General features: G+C 37.5%; 1 protein-coding gene across 1 annotated transcript in view; it reads right to left on the reverse strand.

Annotated features, from left to right (window-relative positions):
* PROS1 (protein S) overlaps positions 1-24,362 on the reverse strand; it is a 97,389-nt gene that overhangs the window by 44,933 nt on the left and 28,094 nt on the right. Inside the window, exons 2-4 of the mRNA XM_043997012.1 lie at positions 20,979-21,136; positions 15,975-15,999; positions 11,352-11,438 (exon numbers count right to left, since the gene is read on the reverse strand). Coding sequence (XP_043852947.1) covers positions 11,352-11,438; positions 15,975-15,999; positions 20,979-21,136 — 270 coding nt within the window. The remainder of the gene's footprint in view (positions 1-11,351; positions 11,439-15,974; positions 16,000-20,978; positions 21,137-24,362) is intronic.

Here is a 24,362-nt window from a genome sequence, read left to right on the forward strand (position 1 = left end):
TTTTAATGTATTTTAAAAATAATCTTATTTTTCTCTCAATTACATGTAAAAACAATTTTTAACATAAAAAAAGTTTTGAACTTTAAATTCTATCCCTCCTTCCTTCTTTTCCCCTCTCCCTGAGATGGTAAGAAATCTGATATAAAGTATACATGTACAATCATGTAAAATATTAAATGTTAGTCATTTTGTGCAAGACAAGAAGGAAGGAAGGAAGGAAGGAAGGAAGGAAGGAAGGAAGGAAGGAAGGAAGGAAGGAAGGAAGGAAGGAAGGAAGGAAGGAAGGAAAGAATGGTATGCTTCAGTCTTTATTCAGACATCCATTCTTTCTCTGCAGGTGGATAACATTTTTCATCATGAGTCCTTTGGGATCATCATGGATCACTGTATTGCTTAAAATAGCTAAGTAATTCACAATTATTCATTGTATAATACTGTTGTTACTCTGTACATTGTTCTCCTGGTTCTGCTCACTTTACTTTGTATCAGTTCATGTAAGTCTTTCCAGGTTTTTTCTGAAATCATCCTGCTTGTCATTTCTTATAGCACAATAATATTCCATTATAACTAAATATCACAACTTGTTCAGCCATTCTCCAATTGATGTGTACCCCCTCTATTTCCAATTCTTAGCTACCACAAGAAGAGCTGCTATAAATATTTTTATACAAAATAGGTTCTTTTCCTTTTTTAAAAAATCTCTTTGGGATGCATATATAGCAGTGGTATTGCTGGGTCAAAGGGTATGCACAGATTTATAGTCCTTTGGCCATAGTTCCAAATTGATCCCTTGCTGCTGGACTTTATTAGTAATATACAAAAATGTTGATGATTTTGGGGGGTTGTATAACTTTGCTAAAGTTGTTAATTATTTCATCTAGTTTTTTTTAGTTGATTGTTTAGGATTCTCTAAGTATAACAATTATATCATCTGCAAAGAGTGATAGCTTTGTTTCCTCTAATTCTTTCAACTTTTTCATCTCTTTTTGCTATAGGTATAATTTCTAGTACAATATTGAATAATAGTGGTGATAATGGACACCTTTGCTTCACCCCTGATCTTAAAAGGAAGGCTTCTAGCTTATTACCATTACAGATAGTATTTGCTAATGGTTTTACATAGATATTACTTATAATTTTAAGGAAAGCTCCATTTATTCCTATGCTCTCTAGTGTTTTGAATAGGAATGGGTACTGTATTTTGTCAAAAAAAATCCTGCATCTATTGAGATAATAACATGATCTCTGTTGGTTTTGTTATTGATGCAGTCAGCTATCCTGATAGTTTATTGAACCAGCCCTACATTGCTGGTATAAATCCTACCTTGTCATAGTGTATTACCCTGATGATATATTGCTGTAAACTCCTTGCTAGTGTTTTATTTAATATTTTGAATATATATTCATTAGATAAATTGGTCTATAGTTTTCCTTTTCTGTTTCTGGCTCTTTCTGGTTTATCAGCACCATAGTTATATCACAAAATGGAATTTGGTAGGACTCCTTTGCCTGTTTTCCCAAATAGTTTATGTAGTATTTGGATTAATTGTTCTTTAAATGTTTGGTAGAATTCACTTGTGAATTCTTCTGGTCCTGGGGATTTTTTTTTTAAAGATGGGGTTATCTAAATACTCTCTTTCCTCTTCTACTAATCTCAGCAATTTACATTTTTGTAAATATTCATCCATTTTACTTAAATTATAAGATTTATTGACATGCAATTGGGCAAAATAGCTCCTATTTATTGTTTTAATTTCCTCTTCATTGGTGGTGAATTCACCTCTTTCATTTTTGATACTAGTAATTTATTTTCTTCTTTCTTTTTTCAAAAATCAAATTAACCAATGGTTTATCTATTTTACGGACTTTTTCATAAAACCAACTCTTAGTGTTATTTACTAGTACAATGATTTTCTTACTTTCAATTTTCTTACTCTTTGATTTTTAGGATTTCTAATTTTGTATTTAATAGGAAATTTTAAATTTGTTCTTTTTCTAGTTTTTTTTTTAAGTTGCATGCCCAATTCATTGAACTGCTCTTTCTCTATTTTATTGATGTAAGCATTTAGAGATATAAATTTTCACGTAAGCACTGTTTTGGCTGCATCCTATAAATTTTGGTATGTTGTCTCATCATTGTCATTCTCTTTAATGAAATTATTGATTGTTTCTATGATTTGTTCTTTGACCCACTTATTCTTTAGGATTAAATTATTTAGTTTCTAATGTTTAATCTATCTTTATTGAATGTAACTTTTATTGCATTATGATCTTTTTGTTTTGTTTTTGTCTTTTGGTGAGGCAATTGGGGTTAAATGACTTGCCCAGGGTCACACAGCTGGTAAGTGTCAAGTGTCTGAAGCCGGATTTGAACTCAGGTACTCCTGACTCCAGGGCCAGTGCTTTATCCACTGTGCCACCTAGCTGCCCCGCATTATGATCTTAAAAGGATGCATTTAACATTTTTGCTTTTTTTTTTTAATTTGGTTGTGAGATTTTTAATGCCCTAATACATGGTCAAAAAAAGGTATATTCCTTTCTATTCCCATTCAGTTTTCTCCAAAGATCTATCATATCTAATGTTTCTAGAATTCTACTCACCTCCTTAACTTCTTTCCTCTTTCTTTTTGGTTAGCTTTATCTAGTTCTGAGAGAGAGAGACAGACAGAGACAGACAGAGAGACAGAGACAGAGAGAGACAGAGATTGAGTGTGTGAGAGTGTGAAAGAGAATGAGCCCAAGTGAGATACTGGGCATTTATTAAGTGCTTACTATATGTTGCCCCCTATAGTAAGCTTTGGATAGAATATAAGAATTGAGAAGCATTTCAAAAGCTTGTCCTTCTTTCTCAAAGAGGACCATGGCACCAGGGTGATGTCATGACTTGCAGTAAAATGGATTTAAGTGAGGGAGGGCTGTGCAAGGTCACCAACCTCATTCTCTCCTCCAGGGCCATCTGGGTATCGGGGCAAGATATACATCAAGCCAACTGGAGATGGCCCCAGAAGTTTAAGGCAATTGAGGTTAAGTGACTTGCCCAGGGCCACACAACTAGTAAGTGTCTGAAATGAGATTTGAACTCAGGTCCTCCTGATTCCAGGGCCAGTACTTTATCTATTGTGCCACCTAGCTGCTAGAGGTCATTTAGTCCAACCTAAAAGAGGAAGTGTGGCATAGTAGATAGGGCACTGGAATTGGAGTAAGGATTCAAGTCATAAGAACTGGGCAAGTCCTTTAGTTTTTCTGTGCCTTCTTACCTCATTTGTATAATAAGAAGGTGGACTCAGTGACCTCCAGGGTCCCTTTTAGCTCTAAATCTATATGAGCTTATGCTCTTTGCCCAATACACAATTCTCAGACAGACAACTCCATTAGATTCCTAACCCATTGTTTTGTCCAGAATTGTAATAATCGAATATTCTAGATACACTTGAATACATGAAATTCTGACAACCTACACCTCCTACAAACTTTTATCTTGCTCTTCCCTTTGGTTTTGATTAGTTAAGACTCCTTAATACAAACCCTTGCTTGAATTTACTTTGAGTAGATGTCTTAAACTCAATATGTCCAAAATCAAATTCATTATCTTTCTCCCTAAAACTTTGCCCTCCACTACCTTTCCATTACTGTAGAGGGCAACACCATTCTTCCAATCCCTCACTCGTCACTATTCCTCACCCCCTGCACCTCCCCCCCTCCCCTATCCAATCTGTTACCAAGGTCTATTGACCACCTATTCAATATCTCTCATATCGCCCCTTTCTCTTCTCTGATGTTGCCACTACTCTAGTGTAGGGCCTCATCACCTAATGCCTAAAGTATTGTAACAGCTTGATAGTGAATCTCCGTGCCTTCAGTCTTGCTCCACTCCAATCCATCCTCATTAAGCCACTAAAGTGATTTTCTTAAAACTCCAATTCTACTATGGTACCACACCACTCCACACCCCAACTCCATAAACTCAATAACTCCCTGTTGGCCCCAGGATCAAATACAAAATGCTCTGTTTGCTATTCAAAGACCGTCAAAACTTAGTTCCCTTCTACCTTTCCAATATTCTTAAACCTTACTTGCCACTATGTGTTCTTTGTTCCAGTGACACCAGCCTCTTTACTGTTTCACAAACAAGTACTCCAACTCTCAGCTCCAGGCATTTTCTCTGGCTAGCCCCTATGCCTAGAATGCTCTCTCTCCCCTACTACACCAATTGACCTCCCTGGCTTCCTTCAAGTTCCAACTAAAATCCCACCTCCTACAGGAAGCCTTCCTCAACCCCAATTAATTCTAGTGCCTTCCATCTGTTAATTATTTCCTATTTATTCTATATATTTTTTCTTTGTATATATTTGTTTACATGTTGTTTCTCCCATTAAATTGTAAGCTCCTTGAGGACAGGAATTGTCTTTTGCCTCTTTTTGTATTCCCAGAGTTTAAAATAGTCCCTGGCACATAATGGATGATTAATAAATGTTTATTGATTGATTTTTTTTGCAGGGCAATGAGGGTTAAGTGACTTGCCCAGGGTCACACAGCTAGTAAATGTCAAGTGTCTGAGGCTAGATTTGAACTCAGGTCCTCCTGAATCCAGGGCCAGTGCTTTATCTACTGTGCCACCTAACTGCCCCAATTGATTGATTTTTTTAACTTCGTACCCTATGATGACTACCTTTCTTTTTGTCAGTATCCCATAGCCCCTGCCTTAGCTGTATTAATGTAATTCACAAAATATTAATAGGTGCCTACTTTGAGCAAGATACCCTCCTTGGTACTAGGAATATAAAAATAGATACAGATTCTGGTGTTCATGAAGCTAAAAGTCTAATTTGGAGGGTTGGTGAAGGAGGAGGGAAAGGAGGAAAATATAGACACAATTAATGACAATATAATGGAGAAAATGATAAGTGTAAAAGAGAGTTCCAGGTAAAGTTCTATGAGAAATTTGAAGTAGGAGAAGTGATTTTCAATTAGGAAAGTCAGGAAAAGAATCATGAGGGAGGTTTCATAGATGTTGGGCCTAGACAATACTTATTCCCTCCTTACTCCTCCCTTTTCTCATTTCAGACATGAGAATTCATGTAGACAAAATAGAGCAGGGTAAGACCAGTTGATGGAAAGTACTCAGTTTAGCTGAAACATGTGAAAGGGAAGTAGTATGAGATAGAGCTAGATAAATTAGAATCAGACTATGGAGAGCGTGGAATGGCAGAATCAAGGGTTGTTAATTTACTCAGTCATCAGTGGAGAATCACTAGCAGTTTTTAATTAGAGAGCAAGGTGATCAGCAGGGTACTCTGGGAAGATTACTCCAGTGGTAAAGAAGGAGGAGAGGCTGGAGTCAGAAAGAATAGTCTGGGAAGTTAGGTGGTGCAATGGCTAGAGCACTGGGCCTGGAGTCAGAAGGATCTGAGTTCAAATCTGAACTCAGATACTGGCTAGTGGTATTGACAAATCCCTTAGCCCCTGTTTGCCACAGTTTCTTATCTGTAAAATGGGGACACACTGTATTTTTGCCAAGAAAAACCCATGGACAAAATCCATGGGGTCACAGAGTCAGACACGACCAAATGACTAAACAAAAACAACAACAACATTTCAATAGTCTAGGTGAGAAGAGATGGTGAGCTGAACTATAACAATAATACAAACTATATATGGTTGGTAGCTCTCAAACATAAAGATAATTAGCCCATGGTTGGCATGGGTAGATATCTGATCTGATATTTGGTACACACTATTTTTTTTGTGAGGCAATTGGGGTTAAGTGACTTGCCCAGGGTCACACAGCCAGTAAGTATTAAGTGTCTGAGGCTGGATTTGAACTCAGGTACTCCTGACTCCAGGGCCGGTACTCTATCCACTTCACCATCTAGCTGCCTCTGGTACACACTATTTTCAGGGAAGACTACAATTTTCACCTTTGTGGAGAGCAAGGAAAGGGCTGTGGCTGGTTGCTCATTCCTTTATTCACCCATCCCCAAGAGGCATATTGAATAGAATTATATCTATCAACCACACCTCAGAATAAAGGCTTCTTTGGACACTCTTAAGGAGAGGCTAACAGTTACCTTATTCTTACCAGTCACCTAGTAAATATCTTTATTATCATAAGCAATAAACAGAAATCAGAGAAGTCATACAGATTAAAACGGATGAATGAATACAAAAGTATAAGTGAGTTCTTTGGGAGTTAGATAAGAATTAAAGGAGAGAGAATAATCTCACTAGAGGATTCTGCTATTCTCAGTGATTGTAGGCACTGGAAATCAAGACATATCTGCAGCTCCACGGAGATTTCCTCTTTCCCATTCAAAAGTTTATCTTTCCATATCTTGACCCATCTCTCTTGAACAACTCTTTAAAAGTGCATTCATCTTACTCAGTATTTTGGCTCAGAGATCCCTGAACAGCATCATGAGATTATCCTTTAGAGAACTGCCCAACTCAAGGGGGTAAGGTATTAGAAAAATAATTGGCACATAGTACTTTAAGATCTGCAAAGCACTTTACAAAGATTATTTCATTTGAGCCTCATTAGAATCCCATGAGGCAAGTAATACATACATTTTAAAGACAGGTAAATTAAGATAAAGATAACTAAGTGGTCTAAAGCCACCACTAGTTAAGAGTCAAGAACAAAATTTGAACCCTGGTCTTTCTCAACCTTAACCACATCGTTCCTCAACTAGGATTGTTAGAGTGAAAATGTAAGTCAGAATCAAGAGGGATTGATAACCTATTGTATATAGGAGATGAAAGAAATAAAAGAAATCAATCAAGATTCTGAGATCACAAACCTAGGTGATGAGAAAGATATTGATCCTATCAACAGAAATAGAAAAAAGAAAAAGAACAAGTTTCAAAGGAAATATGAAATTGGTTTTCTTAATATTGACTTTAAAGTGGTCTCAGGATATTTAGGTGGAAATGATCAGAATACAGTTAGAAACATAGAACTGGAGTTCTGGGAAGCATTTGAGAGTGGAGATATAGACTTGAGAGTCACCTGTATAGAAATGACAATTGAAATTAGGGGAATAGATGATGCCAACAAAAGAAAGCATCTAGAAATGAGCCAGCATCATATTCTGTCTCTACATTCTGCTGCTGCCTCCACACCTGGCATCACACTTTTTGCAATGTTACTTGTGATGAGGTTTCACGATTGTTTTTCTTACACTAAGAAAGAAAGTTCCTGTGGCTCTCTTCCTATAGCTGGATAAAGCTACTTGTTATATAAAATAGCTCATTCTCACTTTTTGTAGTGCACTTTACAAGGAACAACAAGGAGACAATCTAAGATAAAAGTAATGAAAATCAGAAATTATTCAACTTTGGTGATCTTTTTTCCTGCCCTGGTCTAAAGAAAGCTTTTTTGGGGAGGCGGGAGGTGCACCTAAGTAAAACAGTAGATCTCTATCTCTAAGTCGGGCTCAGAGTAAGGCTCATCTTTTTGAGTTCAAATCTGGCCTCAGACACTTAATACTAGCTGTGACCCAGGGCAAGTCATTTAATCCCAGTTGCCTCACTTTCCTCATCTGCAAAATAAGATGGAGAAAGAAAGGGCAAATCACTCCCGTATCTTTGCCATGAAAAACTCAAATGGGGTCACAAAGAATTGGAAACAACTGAAAATGACTGAACAGCAATAGCAATTATGCAAGTGCCTTAGTTGTCACACGCTCACTGAAATAGATTCTGTTTAAAAAAATTATCTGTCCTCATAGAAACCTGTCTTTTGAATGCTGATAATCAGAGATTTGCTAATAAACTGAAAGAAAAATATCATGGGGAAGGTATCCTGGCTGCAATATTCTTTCTAATTTCCCTTTTATGGAATAAAAAAGATAAAACCATGTTGATGAAGACAAGATAGTAGAGGAAGACACATTAAATGAAGAAAGAAAATAGTCAAGCCTGCCTCTGGTATTTATTAGCTTCCTTGCCATAGGCAAGTCACAATCTGAATTTCTTCACCTCCATAATAGTAATAGCATTTGTACTACTTACCTCACTGTGTTGTTTTGTGGAAATTTTGTTCTTTGTAAATTGCAAGGTGCTATACAAATATGAATTATTATGGTATCCTCAGGATATCATAGTGACAGTTGCCTCTAGCCTCTCTGCTAGATAAATTTGAGAAGAGAGGAACAAGGTCTTTGGTTGGAATGAGAAAGTGACAGTGCAATGGTAACAGACAACACAGGGAAAGTGGGATTGCACAATTCCTGGTTTGCTTCCATTTCCTGAAGACAAAGAGAATAATTTTCAGAATAGAAAGGACAGAGCATATATGGATAAGAGGGAATTGAAGAGTAACATATATGAGTAAATAATAAGGCAGCATTTAGTTGTTGCAAGATTATTCATCAACAGGGGGCAGCTATGTGGCTCAGTGGATAGAGCACCGGCCCTGGAGTCAGGAGGACCTGAGTTCAAATCCGGCCTCAGACACTTAACACTTGCTAGCTGTGTGACCCTAGGCAAGTCACTTAACCCCAATTGCCTCACCCCCCCCAAAAAAAATTATTCATCAACAAGCATTTTCAAGTACCAGCTGCAAGTCAGGCACTGTGCTAGGTGCTGGGATACAAATATAAATAAAGTGTAAAACAATCTCTCCTCTTAGGAAGCTTACAGTCTATTGGGGAAAGTTGTTGTTGTTGTTGTTGAATCATTTCAGTTGTTTCTGATTCTTCATGACCTCATTTGGGGTTTTCTTGGCATGGTTTGCCTTTTCCTTCTCCAGCTCGTTTTATAGATGTGGAAACTAAGGTCAATAAGGCTAAATGACTTGCCCAGGGTCACACAACCAGTGTCTGAGGCTGGATTTGAACTCAGGAAGTTGTCTTCCTGACTCCAGGCCCAATGCTGTCTATCCACTGCACCACCTAGCTACCCCATTGGGGAAACAATAAATGCACATATAAGTATATACAGAATAAAGATTAACAAATATGTAGTTAGAAAAAAGAGAAGAAGAATTAGCAGTTGGGGGAGAGTATGGTTAAGAAAAGGCTTTATACAGAACATGGTGTTTGAGCCAGATCTTAAGATTCCATTTAATAATGTGGAAGTGAAGAGGGAATTAATTCTAGGCATAGGAATAGTCAATGTAAAAAAGCACAGTCAGCAGATGGAATGCCATGCATAATGTAATAGAGCTAAGGCTGGTTTAACTAGACTGCAGAGTGTGGGAAGGATTTTGGAGTTAAGGTATCCTAACCTAAAGGTTCACTAGGTGATACAGTGGATAGAGCACCAGGCCTGGAGTCACTAAGACCTGAGTTTATATGTGATCTTAGATTCTTACTAGCTGTGTGACCCTAAGCAAGTCACATACCCCTGTTTACTTCAGTTTCCTCATCTTTAAAATGAGCTGGAGAAGGAAATGGCAAATCACTCCAGTATCTTTGCCAAGAAAACTCCACATGGGGTAACAAAGAGACAGACATGACTGAAAGGACTAAACAACAAACTTAGAGGAATCACTCCTCATGTCAGTTAAAAAAAAAAAAAAGACTGGTATAATATGCTACTCTTCTTTCCTGGGAGGCTGGAGATAGGGAGGAAATACATGAAGCACAACAGTGTAGTGTCCATCTTTGTCCCTCTCATTTCTAGGGGCACAGTAGTATAGTGTCCCCCTCTGCCGGAGACTAGACAGGAGACTTATGGAGATCGGTCATTAAGGAGTCAATGTCATCTTAGAGGGAGGTCCCCAAGGGTGTGCCTCAGGGACATGTGCTTAGTGGTCTTGTGCTGTTTAACATTATTATTCATGTCTCAGATAAAGATACAGATGACATGCATATCAAACTTTGCAGATGATACAAAGCCTGGAGGAATAGCTAGGATCCAAAAAGATGTCGATGGACTAGAAATAAAACTGAATCTAGTAAATTTGATGGGATAAATGCAAATCTTAACATTCATATCACAAAATCAATTTTGTGAATACAAGATGAAGGAAGTGTGGCTAGGTCACAATTCATCTGAAAAGAATTGGAGGCTTTGTTAAACTGTAAGCTCATTATAAGTCAATAGTATGATACAGCAGCCAATAATGCTAAAAAAAAATTTATCTTAGTCTTCATCAAGAGAAACATAATGATCCAGACTGGGGAGGTAGTGATCCTGCTGTACTTCAACATGATCAGAACACATCTGGTTTGTTCACATCTGGTGAGTTCTGCATGCCACAATTGAGGAAATACATCAGTAAGCTGGATCATATCTAGACATGACAGTAACCAGAATGGTGAGAAACTGGACACCATGCCTTTTGAGGATCAATCAAAAAGGGGCAAGAAAGGAAAAGATGTGATATTGTACAGATTGAAACAACAAGACTTAGCAACTGATTCAATATGAGGAATGAAGGAGAGGCAAGAGTTGAGGCTAACTCTAAGGTTGAATCCCTGGGTGACTGAATGGTGGTGACCTCAATAGAACCAGGAAAGTTAAGAAAAAGGGTGGGGTTTAAGGGAAAGATTATGAGTTCTGTTTTAGACATGTTCAAATTGAGAATATCAGATAAGGAGTTCAATTTGATAATGGCTAAGGTCCCTCAAACCATATGTATATAGAGATTTATATAACATTCTATATATATGATCTCATGTGAGCCTGACAAGATTCTTGCTAAGTCATCACTATAGGGGATTTTTCAGGTGAGTTAAATGAGATTAAAGGAGGGTAAGTAACTTTTAGATGGTCATACAGCTATCAGACTCAGGGTTTGAACCTAAATCCTCCTGATGACAAGTCTAATATGCTACTGACTATGCATACTGTCTCTATATATGTAATTCCTATACCATTATATACTATCAGTAAAAATAAAGCTACACAGAATAAAATCCTTGAAGTAAATGACTGAAAAACTTTAGTAAATAAAAGTTAAATTTAATATAAAAATGTCATAAAAAACAAAGCTGCATAATTCAGAGTTAAGTGAAAGTTGAAAATATGCATTAGCATGTCTTCCTTGCTATGCATTAATCATGTCTGTATGGCAATATTGTAACAATAACCAACTGTGAAAGACTTAGTTACTTTGATCAATACAATGATCCATGACATCTCCAAATGACTCACGATGAAAAATGATATTCACCTCCAGAAAAAAACTGATGAACTCTGAGTGCAAACTGAAGCATTTTTTTGCTTTCTTTGTTTTCCTTACTTTTTTTGCAATAATGTTTATGTGGAAACTTTTTAAATATGTAAAGATTGATTTCCTATTATTTAAACAAAGTATTTGTTATATTTCTGTGTATAAAGTTTAACAACAAATACAGAATTATTACTTTAATGTTTGTTATAAAATAAATACTGCAGACACTTACCATTGACACAACTCCTCAGGTCTGTGTAGGCATTGGTTGACTGACGTGCAGCTGCAAGTGTCTCAACTCGGAAAGAACCAAGGCAACCTATAAAAACAAAAATTCGTTTACTGTTCATTTACTTGACATGACCCCATGATGGAGATTATGCCTAAGAGAGAAAAGTATGCTCTTAGTGTTCAGTAATTACACAATATTGCCAAGGATTTCTACCCACCTTATAAAAATAAAGTTTTTAGGGGAGAATCTAAAAGATGGGAGAATTAATTAAGCATGACACCACACTTACTGCTGCCAGACTACTTGCAGTCTTAACTACCTGAAGCATAGCCTTGAACTCAAGTGAAAAAGACCTCTGAGGAGAAAGGGAATAAAGCTACCCTCATCTTAGAGCCTACATAGAATTTCTGTGTAAAATTAAGCTCATTCATTCAATAAGCCGGACTGTCTAGTTATTCTTTACAATCTTAAATTCCTCCTATATTACATAATCAATAAGAAGCGGTGTTGGGGAGAAAACTGTTAAAAGCTGACAAACTGAGTAGTGACTACTAATGGGTGGGGGGAGGACAATAGGAAAAAGAAACCAGGATTACCAGAAAGCAATCCAGATTAAACAAAAATAGGATGACTATAAAATAATCTGGGGTTGATCAATGTAAGCATTAAATCTTTTTTTTTCTTTTTTTTTCTTTCTTTCTTTCTTTCTTTTTTTTTTTTTTGGTGAGGCAATTGGGGTTAAGTGACTTGCCCAGTCACACAGTTAGTAAGTGTTAAGTGACATGTCTGAGGCTGGATTTGAACTCTGGTCCTCCTGAATTCAGGGCAGGTGCTCTATCCACTGCACCACCTAGCTGCCCCTAAGCATTAAATCTTAATACCTTCAGGGGCTGTGACTATGCTACTACTTATTACTTTTATAGATGTTCAATAACAATCACCCTAAACCATCAAGAAAAGTTTAAGCCATGTTTCAATATCTCTATTTAAAAACACAAGAAAGTGAGTGATATATTTAAGAAAAATTTTCATCAAAAATGGCTAAATTTTAAAAAAAATTAGACCTTAAACTAAAACTATCTTTTTTTTGGAGAAAATACTTCATTCCCTGAAGATATCAGATAAATGAGTATTATTATAATTTGTATGTCTTTTAAGTCTATTTTTCTTTACAGTTTGAAACTTCAACTGAAAATATATATACACACACATATATGTGTGCTTACACACATGTATATGAATATATTATATGATGCATAAAAATGTAGATATCAAGTGATATTTTGGACATGATTTTGAGATGCCTATGGGATCTCCACTTCGAAAAATCCAATAGAGTCAGAAATGTGAGACTAGAGCCTAGGGGAGAGAATAGGGCTGGATTATAGTAGGCACTTGATAACTAATCTCTGATTGATTCACTAAATAAATACACCTAGGTCAAGAAGCATGAAACGTGTCTCCAAATCAAAATTTTAAGATAAATCCAATTATGGGAGGGAGAAATTCTCCCTACAGGTAGACCCCCAAGACTCACCACTGTGCCACAGTTAGGTAAACTACCAATGGGGGAAAGGGGTGGAAAATGATGGAGCTTTTCATTTGGTAGCCTCCCATTAAGTTAATTGTTCTTGCTAACCAAGTGCTAAGCTCTAGATGTTTCTGATCATCTAATTTTTAGTAACTTCTAAATTTTTTTTAACATGGAACAAAGTCCATTTCTCCAGTGATAAACTCAGAGTTTCTTGTCCAGTGATTCAGGTGTCATTAGTAACCCCCCCCCTTTTTTTGGGGGGGGGCAATGAGGGTTAAGTGACTTTGCCCAGGGTCACACAGCTAGTAAGTATTAAATGTCTGAGGCTGGATTTGAACTCAGGTCCTCCTGAATCCAGGGCCGGTGTTTTATCCACTGCGCCTCCTAACTGCCCCCATTAGTACCCTTTTAATGTTGGTATCCTGGAACAAAGTATCACTCTGTTTTCTTGATAAGAAAGGAAGTGTGGCACCCTTCTTTCTTTTGAGAACAACTCCCAGGACTGGTCTCACTTAAGTACCACCACCTCTCTTTTCTGAACTGACTTTCTCACTAGCCTAGCTTTACTGGTGGTAGAAAATAAAAATTCTCCCCGCCTCCTCTTTATCATTTTTCTCTTTCTCTGTCCCCTAAAAAAACAGCCTACCACGCCACTCTCACTCATTGATTAAGCACTTACTACATTTCTGTTACTGTGCTAAGTGCTGAGACTACACATTCTAATGGCCGAGAACACATGCAAACTGAATCAACAGAAGATGTGTTAAAGGCTTTCACGCTGACCACAAAAGAAAACATTTAGAGAGAGAGGTTATTACAGGTCAAAAAGGAAAGTGTAAAAGTTCATCCGGGAATCATAGTCCTATATGAAAACACAGTGAACTAGGCCTTTCTCTTTATTTCTTCCCACTTCACTTGCCTAATTACTCTCCTTGGTTGTCTTCAAAGTCAGAAATCATTGTAGGGGTGCAAATGCCAGCTCAAGTTCTAAACTTTTAGATAACATAAATTCAAGAATCTGTTTCCATACCTGAGGCAAACAAAAAAAATTATTTTCTCCTGGGTTTCAGGATTGTAAGGAGCAAACTGGAACTTTCCTTGTCTAGACCAACTGACTTTTCTGTAAAATGAAATGATTAAACTGGATGGATTCTGAGGTCTCTTCTAACTGGCTCTATGACTAGTGATATCTAAGGATCCCTCCAACTCTAAATCTGATTCCTTCTTAGCTTCAAGTTTCCCAACATAAGATACCCCAATAACCTGAGCATTTTTTCCCCCTGTTGAAAACTTACGCTCTCTAGTGGATCTCCTACCTGGTGCCCAGTAACCAATAGATACTTTTTCCAGTGCCTGGTGGTAACTTTCTACCTTGCAGGGCCCACGAATTAAATTTTAAAAGAAACCTTAAGAAGCTCAAGAGAAAATAGCAAATAATCCCTACATCAATAAAGGCGATGTTATGGTCACATAGAAAGTAAGAAATATGGGGGAAAAAACCCAACACTTTATTATCTCTGGTATATGCAAATTTGGACCTTTCATCCTGAATTGACCTGATCTACCACACATATTCATCATGTACTTCTCGGTTCAAATAGCGGCTACAAGGGTATTTTATGTTTAAGGGTTTAAGTACATTAAGGTAATGTTATTCTATCTTGACAGCCAAAGGTCATTGCAGACCTCAAAAAGATCATCTGGGTTTCAGAGAGACCTTATCTGAGAGTCTGAAAAACTTGCTTTTGATTTGGAAGACTCTGTCTCTTGTAGAATAAGAGAATATGACTTGGTCAATGAAAAGACTACTATGGATTTGGTCTACTATGAGTAGGCAGCCAGATTCTTCCTGAAAGGCAGGGGCCCAGTTAAAGAAACTACTTAATGAAAAGGGGAGTATTCGTTATACATGCATTGCTTATCCTTACCCACCAGAGATGCCCAGATTTCCCCTATCCTTAAAAAAAAAATTCCTTGATAATAGCTACTGGTAATGCCAGGGTCAAGGAAATGTTTGTTTGTTTTAGGATAGAGAAAACCTGGGCATATAAATTGACTCCTCTATGGCTACACTCACCACCGCTATGATTTTCCAAACCAAAAGACCCTTCCTGGACCACCACTCCTTTATATATGTTATCTTCTCCTTCTAGAACATAAGGGCAGTAATTTTCTTCCTTTTGTATTTGTATCCCTAGTGCTTAGGTACCATGCTTTGGAACATTGTAAATACTTAATAGATGCTTTTCATTCATTCCTTGAATTTTCTGCATTTTTTTTTTGACACTCAATCATTCCATTCTTCCTGTTTACCCTCTGCTCCCTTGTCCTCTGTGACAGCACTTATTCCAGGATCTTCTTCTACTTGTCTCATCACTCCAAGTCCTTGGCTGGTGCATCATTTATCTTCTATTTCACAGTTTTTATGTTCCCCAAACTTTTCTTCTCTCTTCTCTCTTTTGATCCATCCACTCTTCTTTCTAAATACTCTTTCATTTGGTGTTATCATCAATTCCCATGGGTTCAGTTTCTATACAGATGCCTTCCAAATCAAATATCAAGCCCTAATCTCTCTCCTCAACCCCAGTCCCATATTCCTAATTGCCTGCTGGATACTTCTACCTGGATGTCCCTCTAGCACCTCAAACATGTCCCAAACTGAACTCATCATTTCCCCTAAATTCTTCTTCCCAAATTTCCCTGTTTCTATTGAAGGCACCAGCATCCTTCCAAGTCTTTCAAACTGAAACCTCAGAGTCACCTATGACTCTTCCCTATCTTTTACCCTGCCTTACCCAGTCCTAGGTAAGAGTGGTATATTACTAGTGGGATATCATATATTATATAGTGAAGAAACATTCCTAAATTATTACAAGGAGTTATATGTACTGTGAGGAGAGATAACACAAAAAGTCCAAATGTATGTAACTATCTAACACAGGTAAAAGACAGAAAAATGTAACAACTTCTTTGGATGACAATATTATTAGAAAGAATTAGAAATAATAAATGGGAGGTAGCTTGAATTCAAAGACCTCTAAGGTCCCATTTAATTCTGAACATTTTTTATTATGGTCTTTTGAACTTACCTAGGTATAATGGATAAAAATAGTTCTAGAAAAAAAGGAGAAAAGATATCTTAGTAAATTTAAATTATACTACAGTTATAATTTTCATCTGTCTTTAAATTATAAGACAAAAATATGTTGCATATTATTGATATTTTTACATGAACTATTACTGTAAATTTCTTCATAATAAGTAGCTAGCAGTACATGTCCAGGAACACAAAGTAATGGCAAATAAACTTGAAATGCATATTGATCCATTAATTTAAAATCTATGCCCTCTTAACCTAAAAATAGATTCTAACTAATCCATGAATAACCACGGCAAGCATTTATATATCACTTTAAGGTTTGCAAAGTGCTTTATGAATATTATCTCATTTGATCCTGCCCACTTATTGAAATCTACTCCATTCATCATCATTGATGATCAAAAGCCTATTTGTTGTATCATGTATTATATCTTTCGGACTAAATAAGCTCAATAAATGTTAAATGTGAATAATAATGAGAGTCCATATTAATTCATATATAATAATTTATCATTTTATCTTCAAAAAGCCTCCAAGTTGTAGTCCATGATCTTTATTTGTAAGTCAGTTTCAAACTACAAAGGCATTTTCCCTTAGAAACAATGTTATATATAGTAGTGAGGTTCCCAGGTCAGTCCACGAAAGCCTATTTATGGCCCATAATGTACCTGCAGTATAGAGTTGTGCCTTTAAACCTAACCACCATGTGTAACAGGATTTCTACAGGACACTATATTCTGAGTTACAACTTGGGATACCAGGAACGCTTCTCTTCCTTCTGTAGCCAAGCAATGGAAACTGAGATTCTCTGATATCCTAACCATTTTTGGTGGCTCTGACAGATTGTGGAAGAGACACCAGAAGGGTAAGAGATAAGAGCAGGTATGGGGCTTCTGGAACTGGGGGATCTGGGGCAGAGTCTCTAGGGTAAAGTTTAAGGCAGAAGAGGCTAAGGAAGTGGCAAGAGGTGGTGAGTGGGTGAGTTGGTGCTATGGGTCTAGGGTATGGGTTCTTAATATTTTGGGTGTCATGGATCCCTTTAGCAATATGATTAAGCCTGTGGATTCCTTTTCAGAATAATGTTGAAAATACATAAAATAAATAAAATTACAATAGAATACAACTGTATAGAGGTAAAGAAGCAAATTTTCCCATCCTGGTTCATGGATCCCTGAAATCTATTCATGCATCCCTTGGGAATCTATAGACCCCAGGTTAAGGATGGACATTTTTAATATAGTAAGGAGTTAACATGGAGGCTGAAACCATGAGAAATGAAAGTAAAGGTTGATATGTTGGGGGATATGTAAATGAGGGTGAGGGAAGGAAATAAACACTATATAGTGCCTGCTATGTGCCAGTTACTATGGTAAGTGATTTTTACAATTATCATATTTGATCCTCATAACAACTTTTTTTTTTTTTAGTGAGGCAATTGGGGTTAAGTGACTTGCCCAGGGTCACACAGCTAGTAAGTGTTAATTGTCTGAGGCTGGATTTGAACTCAGGTACTCCTGAATCCAGGGCCGGTGCTCTATCCACTGTGCCACCTAGCTGCCCCCCCATAACAACTTTTGAGGGAAAGTGCTATTATTATCTATATTCTATAGATCAGGAAACTGAAGCAAACTTAAGTGACTTGCCCAGGATCACACAGGTAGTACATGTCTGAGGTTGATGATACCAGATTTGAACTCAGCTCCAGGCCAAGTACTGTATCAACTGTGACATCAGCTAGCTCTAGGCTAGGTGGTAACACAAGGAAGTTGCTGGCAACTTCTCCAAGAGGGGGTTGAGAACAATCCATTTCATCCCCCCATTTCCTCTCCATCAGATTTCAAATTAGGATAAACATAAACATGGTACAATGGAGAGTGCTAACTCTAAAGTCAGAGGACCTGAGTTCAGATCCCACCTATGAAGCTTACCATCCCTGGGACCTTGGGTAACTATTTAACTTCCCTGTGCCTTAGTTTTATCATCTATAAAATGAAGCGGTTAGATTAGATGGCCTCTTAGGTACAATCTAGATTTGTGAACCTGTAATACCAGGTTGACAAGTTATAAAAGTATCAGAAATTGATGGTCTTCTTCTAAATCTGCCCCCTCTTTCTTCCCTTCTCCTCTCCCAGGTTCCTTTTTCTTCAAAGCTATGAATGACTCTTGGTGGTGGTCCAGAGAAAAGGGGTTAAAATAAGTAGCATTAAGGGTGCTCCTTCTTCCTCTTTTTTTTTTCTTTCCTCTCCTCTTCCTGTTTCTTTCTACTTTGCAGTTGCCAAAAACCTCTCAGAAAAGGGTAGAATAATTATGGGGGAGCCTGACACCTTCATGAGTAGTAGAGGAAATCCTCTGTAGCAGCCAAGGTAAAGGTCTTGAGAGGAAGGAAGGGAAAGAAAAGAAGAAAGGAGGGGGGGAAGGAAAGGAAGAGATTCTCCACTTGTAAAAGGATGGAAAGAGGTATTCTTCTGGCAAACTGGCTGGCCACCTTTCATGAGCTGGACATTTGCAAGTTGGATACTGCCTATAAAAGCCTGTCTGCCAACAGGTGGCCCAGGACCTAAGATAAGCTCTAGGAACATATCTATATAATGTATATTTCCTTTTTTTTAAAATGATGATAAACTTTTTTATTTATAGTTTTGGGTTCCAATTTTTATCCCTCTTTCCCTCCCTCCCTTTTCCTCTCCTCGAGGCGGCAAACAATCAGATATGGGTTATATATGTATGATTATGTAAAACATTACCATATTTGTAATTTTGTACAAGCAAACTTGATTAAAAGAAAAAAATGAAAGTGAAAAATAGCATGCAAGATAGCAGTCTGTTCCATCAATATCAATTCTTTCTTTGGAGGTAGATAGTATCATAATGTATATTTTCAATGAAACTTTCCCATATTTGGGGAATACAACATTTATTTACCTTTTTGCATTTGCCTACCTACACAGAAAGCAATAAAACAAGGAAAGAATCCTTTTAGCTCAAAGTATAAAATTCAGTTCTGAGTCAACCTAGGCCTTTTTTTAATTTAATTAAAAAAATTTTTTTTGAGGGGCAATGAGGGTTAAGTGACTTGCCCAGGGTCACACAGCTAGTGTCAAGTGTCTGAGGCCAGAACTGAACTCAGGTCCTCCTGAATTCAGGGCCAGTGCTTTATCCACTGCACCACCTAGCTGCCCCCAACCTAGGACTTTTTAAAGGTCACACTGAATTATATAGACTCTTAATCTAGAGATTAAGACTTGGGTTCAGATCTTATCTGAATATTTAATATCTGTGAGACCTTGAAAGAAGTCACTTAACCTCTCTAGGCCTTAGTTTCCTTATCTGTAAAATAAAAGATTTGGACTAGAGGGCTTCATATCTTTTTCAGTTCTGATCTAGGATTCTATAAATTCAGAGCTGGCAGTATTGGAATGCTGTTAAGTGTTTAACAATTGGCTTTCTAAAAATAATGTAGGTACAGTACACTTTGGGGGGGGCAGTGAGGCAATTGGGGTTAAGGGACTTGCCCAGGGTCACACAGCTAGTAAGTGTTAAGTGTCTGAGGCCGTATTTGAACTCAGATCCTTCTGAATCCAGGGCTGGTGCTCTATCCACTGTGCCACCTAGCTTCCCCCAATACAGTACACTTTTAAGATGAATCTGTACTATTAACATTTTCTCCATCACTTCTTTAAGTCTGGACAATCAATAAAATGATAAATTAAGACCTGAGTTGTATATAGTATTTGCTGATTTCCAAGGTATAAACATTGATGTTGTTCAACCATGTCAAATTCCTCATGACCCCATTTGGCACTTTCTTGGCAAAGATGCTGAAGTAGTTTTCCATTTCCTTCTCTAGCTCATTTTACAGATGAGGATCTGAGGCCAACAGGGTTAAGTGACTTACCCAGGGTCATACAGCTAGTAAGTGCCTGAGGCCAGACATGAACTCAGGAAGCTGAGTCTTCTGGACTTCAAACTTGGCACTCTATCCACTGTGCTACTTAACTGCCCCCTGAGATATAAGGTATAAATGATCACGCTAAGCTAACCTCAGGATACCCCTGGTATAAGGGGCCTTGGACCACAACTAGAGCAGATCCTTAAGGAACTGATGATGTCTATAGAATTAATTGTCTTGGCTAAAGTGTTACAGGTGGTAAGTAACAAAGCAGAGTTTAGACTCTTGGTCACACAAGCACTAAGTAGTGATCTGAAGCCATACCCTTTGATTCTTGATTAAAGGCTCTTGCCATTATACCATAAGAATCAGTCAAGAGTCAACTACGAACAACCCACAGTGACTATGGGGGAAGGAACATGGGGGAAGATTCAGAGAGCAGCAGCCCAAGGATATTCAAAGAACTGCAATTACTGTTGTTACTCTTACTGTTTGGTGGAAATCTTTTGAGCTATAGGAAGCTCTGTTCTTGTGCCCCATCACTTAGCCAGCTTTATCATGATATTGACTGTTAGTTGGGCGTTCACAGAAGTTGTAATGTTAGTTCGGACTTGCCATTTGCTTCCCTTGCTCCCTCTGTTGACAATTTTCAACACCTGAGATGACCCTGCAAGAAAACAGGGATGAAGAGGAGAATCCCATCTGACACTGTCCTATCTGACACTGGCCAGTGAAATTATATACAATACCATTCCAGCCAGGTGATGGGGTGAACCTGGCTAGGTGAACTCCCCTATCTGTAACTGCCTAGAGATCTATGTGACTTGCTAGGTTACAAACTCAAGGCAGGTTCCCATTAAAGGGACCACTCTAATTAGCCTTAAGAAAGCCTTCACCTGGAAGAATCCATTGAAGTCAGCAAGTTCCCCTACAAAAGCCTATTTCACGAGATCTTTAAAGGGCCTTTTCTCTGCTGCAGGAAAAGTGGGTTTATACCCTTGAATAAAAGGATTTTTGTTTTTGCTTTTGTTTTTATTTTTTGCTACTATGTGGTGGTTCTTACTGTACTATGCTCCCAGCCCTTTATATGTTACAGACTCTTACCGTCTCTGGCTCATTTTCAAAGACTTCTCTAGCTTCTTCTCTGTTACATAGCTCTTCAATGCACTCTCGTTCTAGATTTCCTTTTTTAGTTTCTTCCATAAAACTATTTGCTCGACGTTTCCTCGTAAGGATCTGTGAGGCATGCTGTTTCGACAAAACTTTGTAGAAAGAAAAAAAATGTTTGTATTAATACTTTAATTAGTTAATTTAATTAATTCTGGAGTCACTAAGACATGAGTTCAAATGTGATCTTAGATTCTTACTAGCTGTGTGACCCTGAGCAAGTCACTTACCCTTGTTTGCATCAGTTTCCTCATCTGTTTGTGTGTGTGGGGGGGTGCAGGGAAATGAGGGTTAAGTGATTTGTCCAGGGTCTCACAGCTAGTGTCAAGTGTCTGAGGCTGGATTTGAACTCAGGCCTTCCTGAATCCAGGGCCAGTGGTTTGGATTTTTAAAACATATTTATTTAAAGTTTTGAGTTCCAAATTCTATCCCTCTCTCATTCCCTCCCTCCCTACCCAGCCACTTCCCCAAGGTTGTAAGCAATCAGTATAGGTTATACACATGCAATTATGTAAAACATTACCATATTAGTCATTTTATAAAAAAAAAAAAGACAAGTTAAAAAAAAGAGAAAGCACAAAATAACATGCTTCACTCTGTGTTCAATCAATATCAGTTCTTTTTCTAGAGGTGGATAGTATGCTTCATCATTAGTCCTTTGGGATCATCTTGGATCATTGCATTGCTGAGAGTAGTTAAGTTATTCACAATTGCTTGTTGAGTGATAATGCTGTCACTGTGCACAATGTTCTTCTCCTGGTTCTGCTCACTTCACTATACATCAGTTCTTATGAGTCCTTCCAGGTTTTTCTGAAATCATCCTGTTTGTCATTTATTATAGTACAATATACCACAGCTTGTTCAGTCATTCCTCAATTGATGGACATTCCTTTGATTTCCAATTCTTAGCCACCACAGAGTTGCTATAAATATTTTTTGTACAATTTTTTTCCTTTTCTCTTTTTCACAGTTACTATTGTTGACTGTTTCCCTACATCCTATTCCCTTCCCCATGATATTTATTCTATTATCCATCTTCTTTCACCCTATCCCTCCTCAAAAGGGATTTGCTTCTGACTTCCCCCTCCCCCAATCTGCCCTCCCTTCTTTTACCCATTCCCCTCCTACTTTTCTGTGGGGTTAGATAGATTACCTAACTGAATGTGTATGTTATTCCTTCCCTGAGCCAACTCTGATGAGATTAAGGTCTTTGAGCCAATTCTGATAAGTGTAAGGCTCATTCACTACCCTGCTCCTCCCCCATCTGTCCCTCCACTCCATAAGCCCTTTCCTGCTTCTTTCATGTGAAATTTCACCCCATTCTACCTCTCCCCTTAACCCGCCCCCGCCCCCCGTCCCCCGCCCAGTGCATTCCTCTCACCTCTCAATTTTACCCTAAAAATGTCATCATGGGGCAGCTAGGTGACACAGTAGACAAAGCACCCACCCTGGATGCAGGAAAAGACACTAACCCATTGTACAACCCCAGGTATGTCACTCAACTCCAACCACCCCCCAAAAGATAAACAAAAAATAAACACTTTACAGATATCATCCCTTCATAATCAATTCCCACCTGTGCTCTCTGCCTAAATTTATTCCTATCATCTGCCCTAATACTGAGAAAGTTCTTATGAGTTAGAAGTATCATCTTCCTATGTAGGAATGTAAACAGTTTAACCATTTAACATCCCTCTTAATTTCTTTTTCCTATTTACCTTTTTATGCTTCCCTAGGGTCTTGTATTTGAAAGTCAAATTTTCTTTTTTGTTCAGGTCTTTTCATCACAAATACCTGAAAGTCTTCTTTTTTCATTGAAGTCCCATTTTTCCCCTGAAAGATCATACATAGTTTTGCTGGATAGGTGATTCTTGGTTGTAATCCCTATTCCTTTGCCCTCTGGAATATCATATTCCATGACCTCCCGTTCTTTAATGTAGAAGCTGCCAGATCTTATTTTATCCTGACTGGGGCTCCACAGTCCTTGAACTGTTTCTTTTTGGCAGCTTGCAATATTTTCTCCTTGACCTGGGAGCTCTGAAATTTGGCTATGATATTCCTGGAAGTTTTCATTTTGGGATCTCTTTCAGGAGGTGATCAGTGGATGTTTTCAATTTCTATTTTACCTTCTGCTTCTAGAATATCAGGACAATTTTCCCTGACAATTTCCTGGAATATGATGTCTAAGCTCTTTCCTTGATCATGGTTTTCAGGTATTCCAATAATTTTCAAATGATCTCTCCCAGATGTATTTTCCAGGTCAGCTGTTTTTCCAAGGAGATATTTCACATTGCCCTCTATTTTTTTTATTCACTTGGATTTGCTTTACTGTGTCTTAATTTCTCATAAAGTCATTGCTTCTATTTGCTTAATCCTAATTTTAAAGCAATAATTCTCTTCAGAGAACAGGGCCAGTGTTTTTATCCATTGTGCCACCTAGCTGCCCCTACTGATTCATTTTTATATTTTCCTTCTATAACTTGTTTCCTTCTAATATTAATACCCATGAATATTTGGACTAAGTACATATATAGTATTCATTCTTTCATTCATTCATTCATTTATTCATTCATTCATTCATTTTTTATTTAGAATTTTCCCCAACTTACATGTAAAAGCAAATTATAACATTGATTTTTAAAATTGTGTTCCAAATTCTCTTCCTTCCTCCCTATTCCCCAAAAGAACTCAAGCAATTCAACATAAGTTATACATGTGCAGTCATGCAAAACATAGCAGACAAAAGACTTTAGAAAAAGGAACTAACAACAACAACAAAATATACTTCCATCCATATTCAGATAACATCAGTTTTTTCTCTGTAGATGGATTGCATTTTTTCCTAAGTCCTTCAGAGTTGTCTTGGATCATTGCATTGCTGAAAATAACTAAGTCATTCACAGCAGATCATCTTACAATATTGCTGTTCTTTTGTATACAGTACATTTCACTTTGCATCAGTTCATGTAAGTCTTTCTAGGTTTTTCTGACAGCATCCTGCTCATCTTTTATTTTTTATAGTAAACTACATTTATATAATACTTTAAATGGAGATTTCCTTGCAAAACACCCATGAGGTTGATTATTGCAACAACAATAATAGCTTACATTTACATAGTACCTTATACTTGACAATTTTCTTCACAGTAGTCCAGCAAAGTAAGTACCACCATCATCATCATTCTCATCTTACATTGCTCTTGCCTTTGCTTCATTTTTCCCCCAGTTACTATTCCTAACTGTGTTTCCCTCCATCCTATTTGCTCCCCATGATATTTACTCTATTTTCTATCTTTTTACCCTTTCCCTCCTCAAAGGTGT

This window comes from Dromiciops gliroides, chromosome 3, assembly GCF_019393635.1.
Source record: "Dromiciops gliroides isolate mDroGli1 chromosome 3, mDroGli1.pri, whole genome shotgun sequence".
Classification (NCBI taxonomy): domain Eukaryota; kingdom Metazoa; phylum Chordata; class Mammalia; order Microbiotheria; family Microbiotheriidae; genus Dromiciops; species Dromiciops gliroides.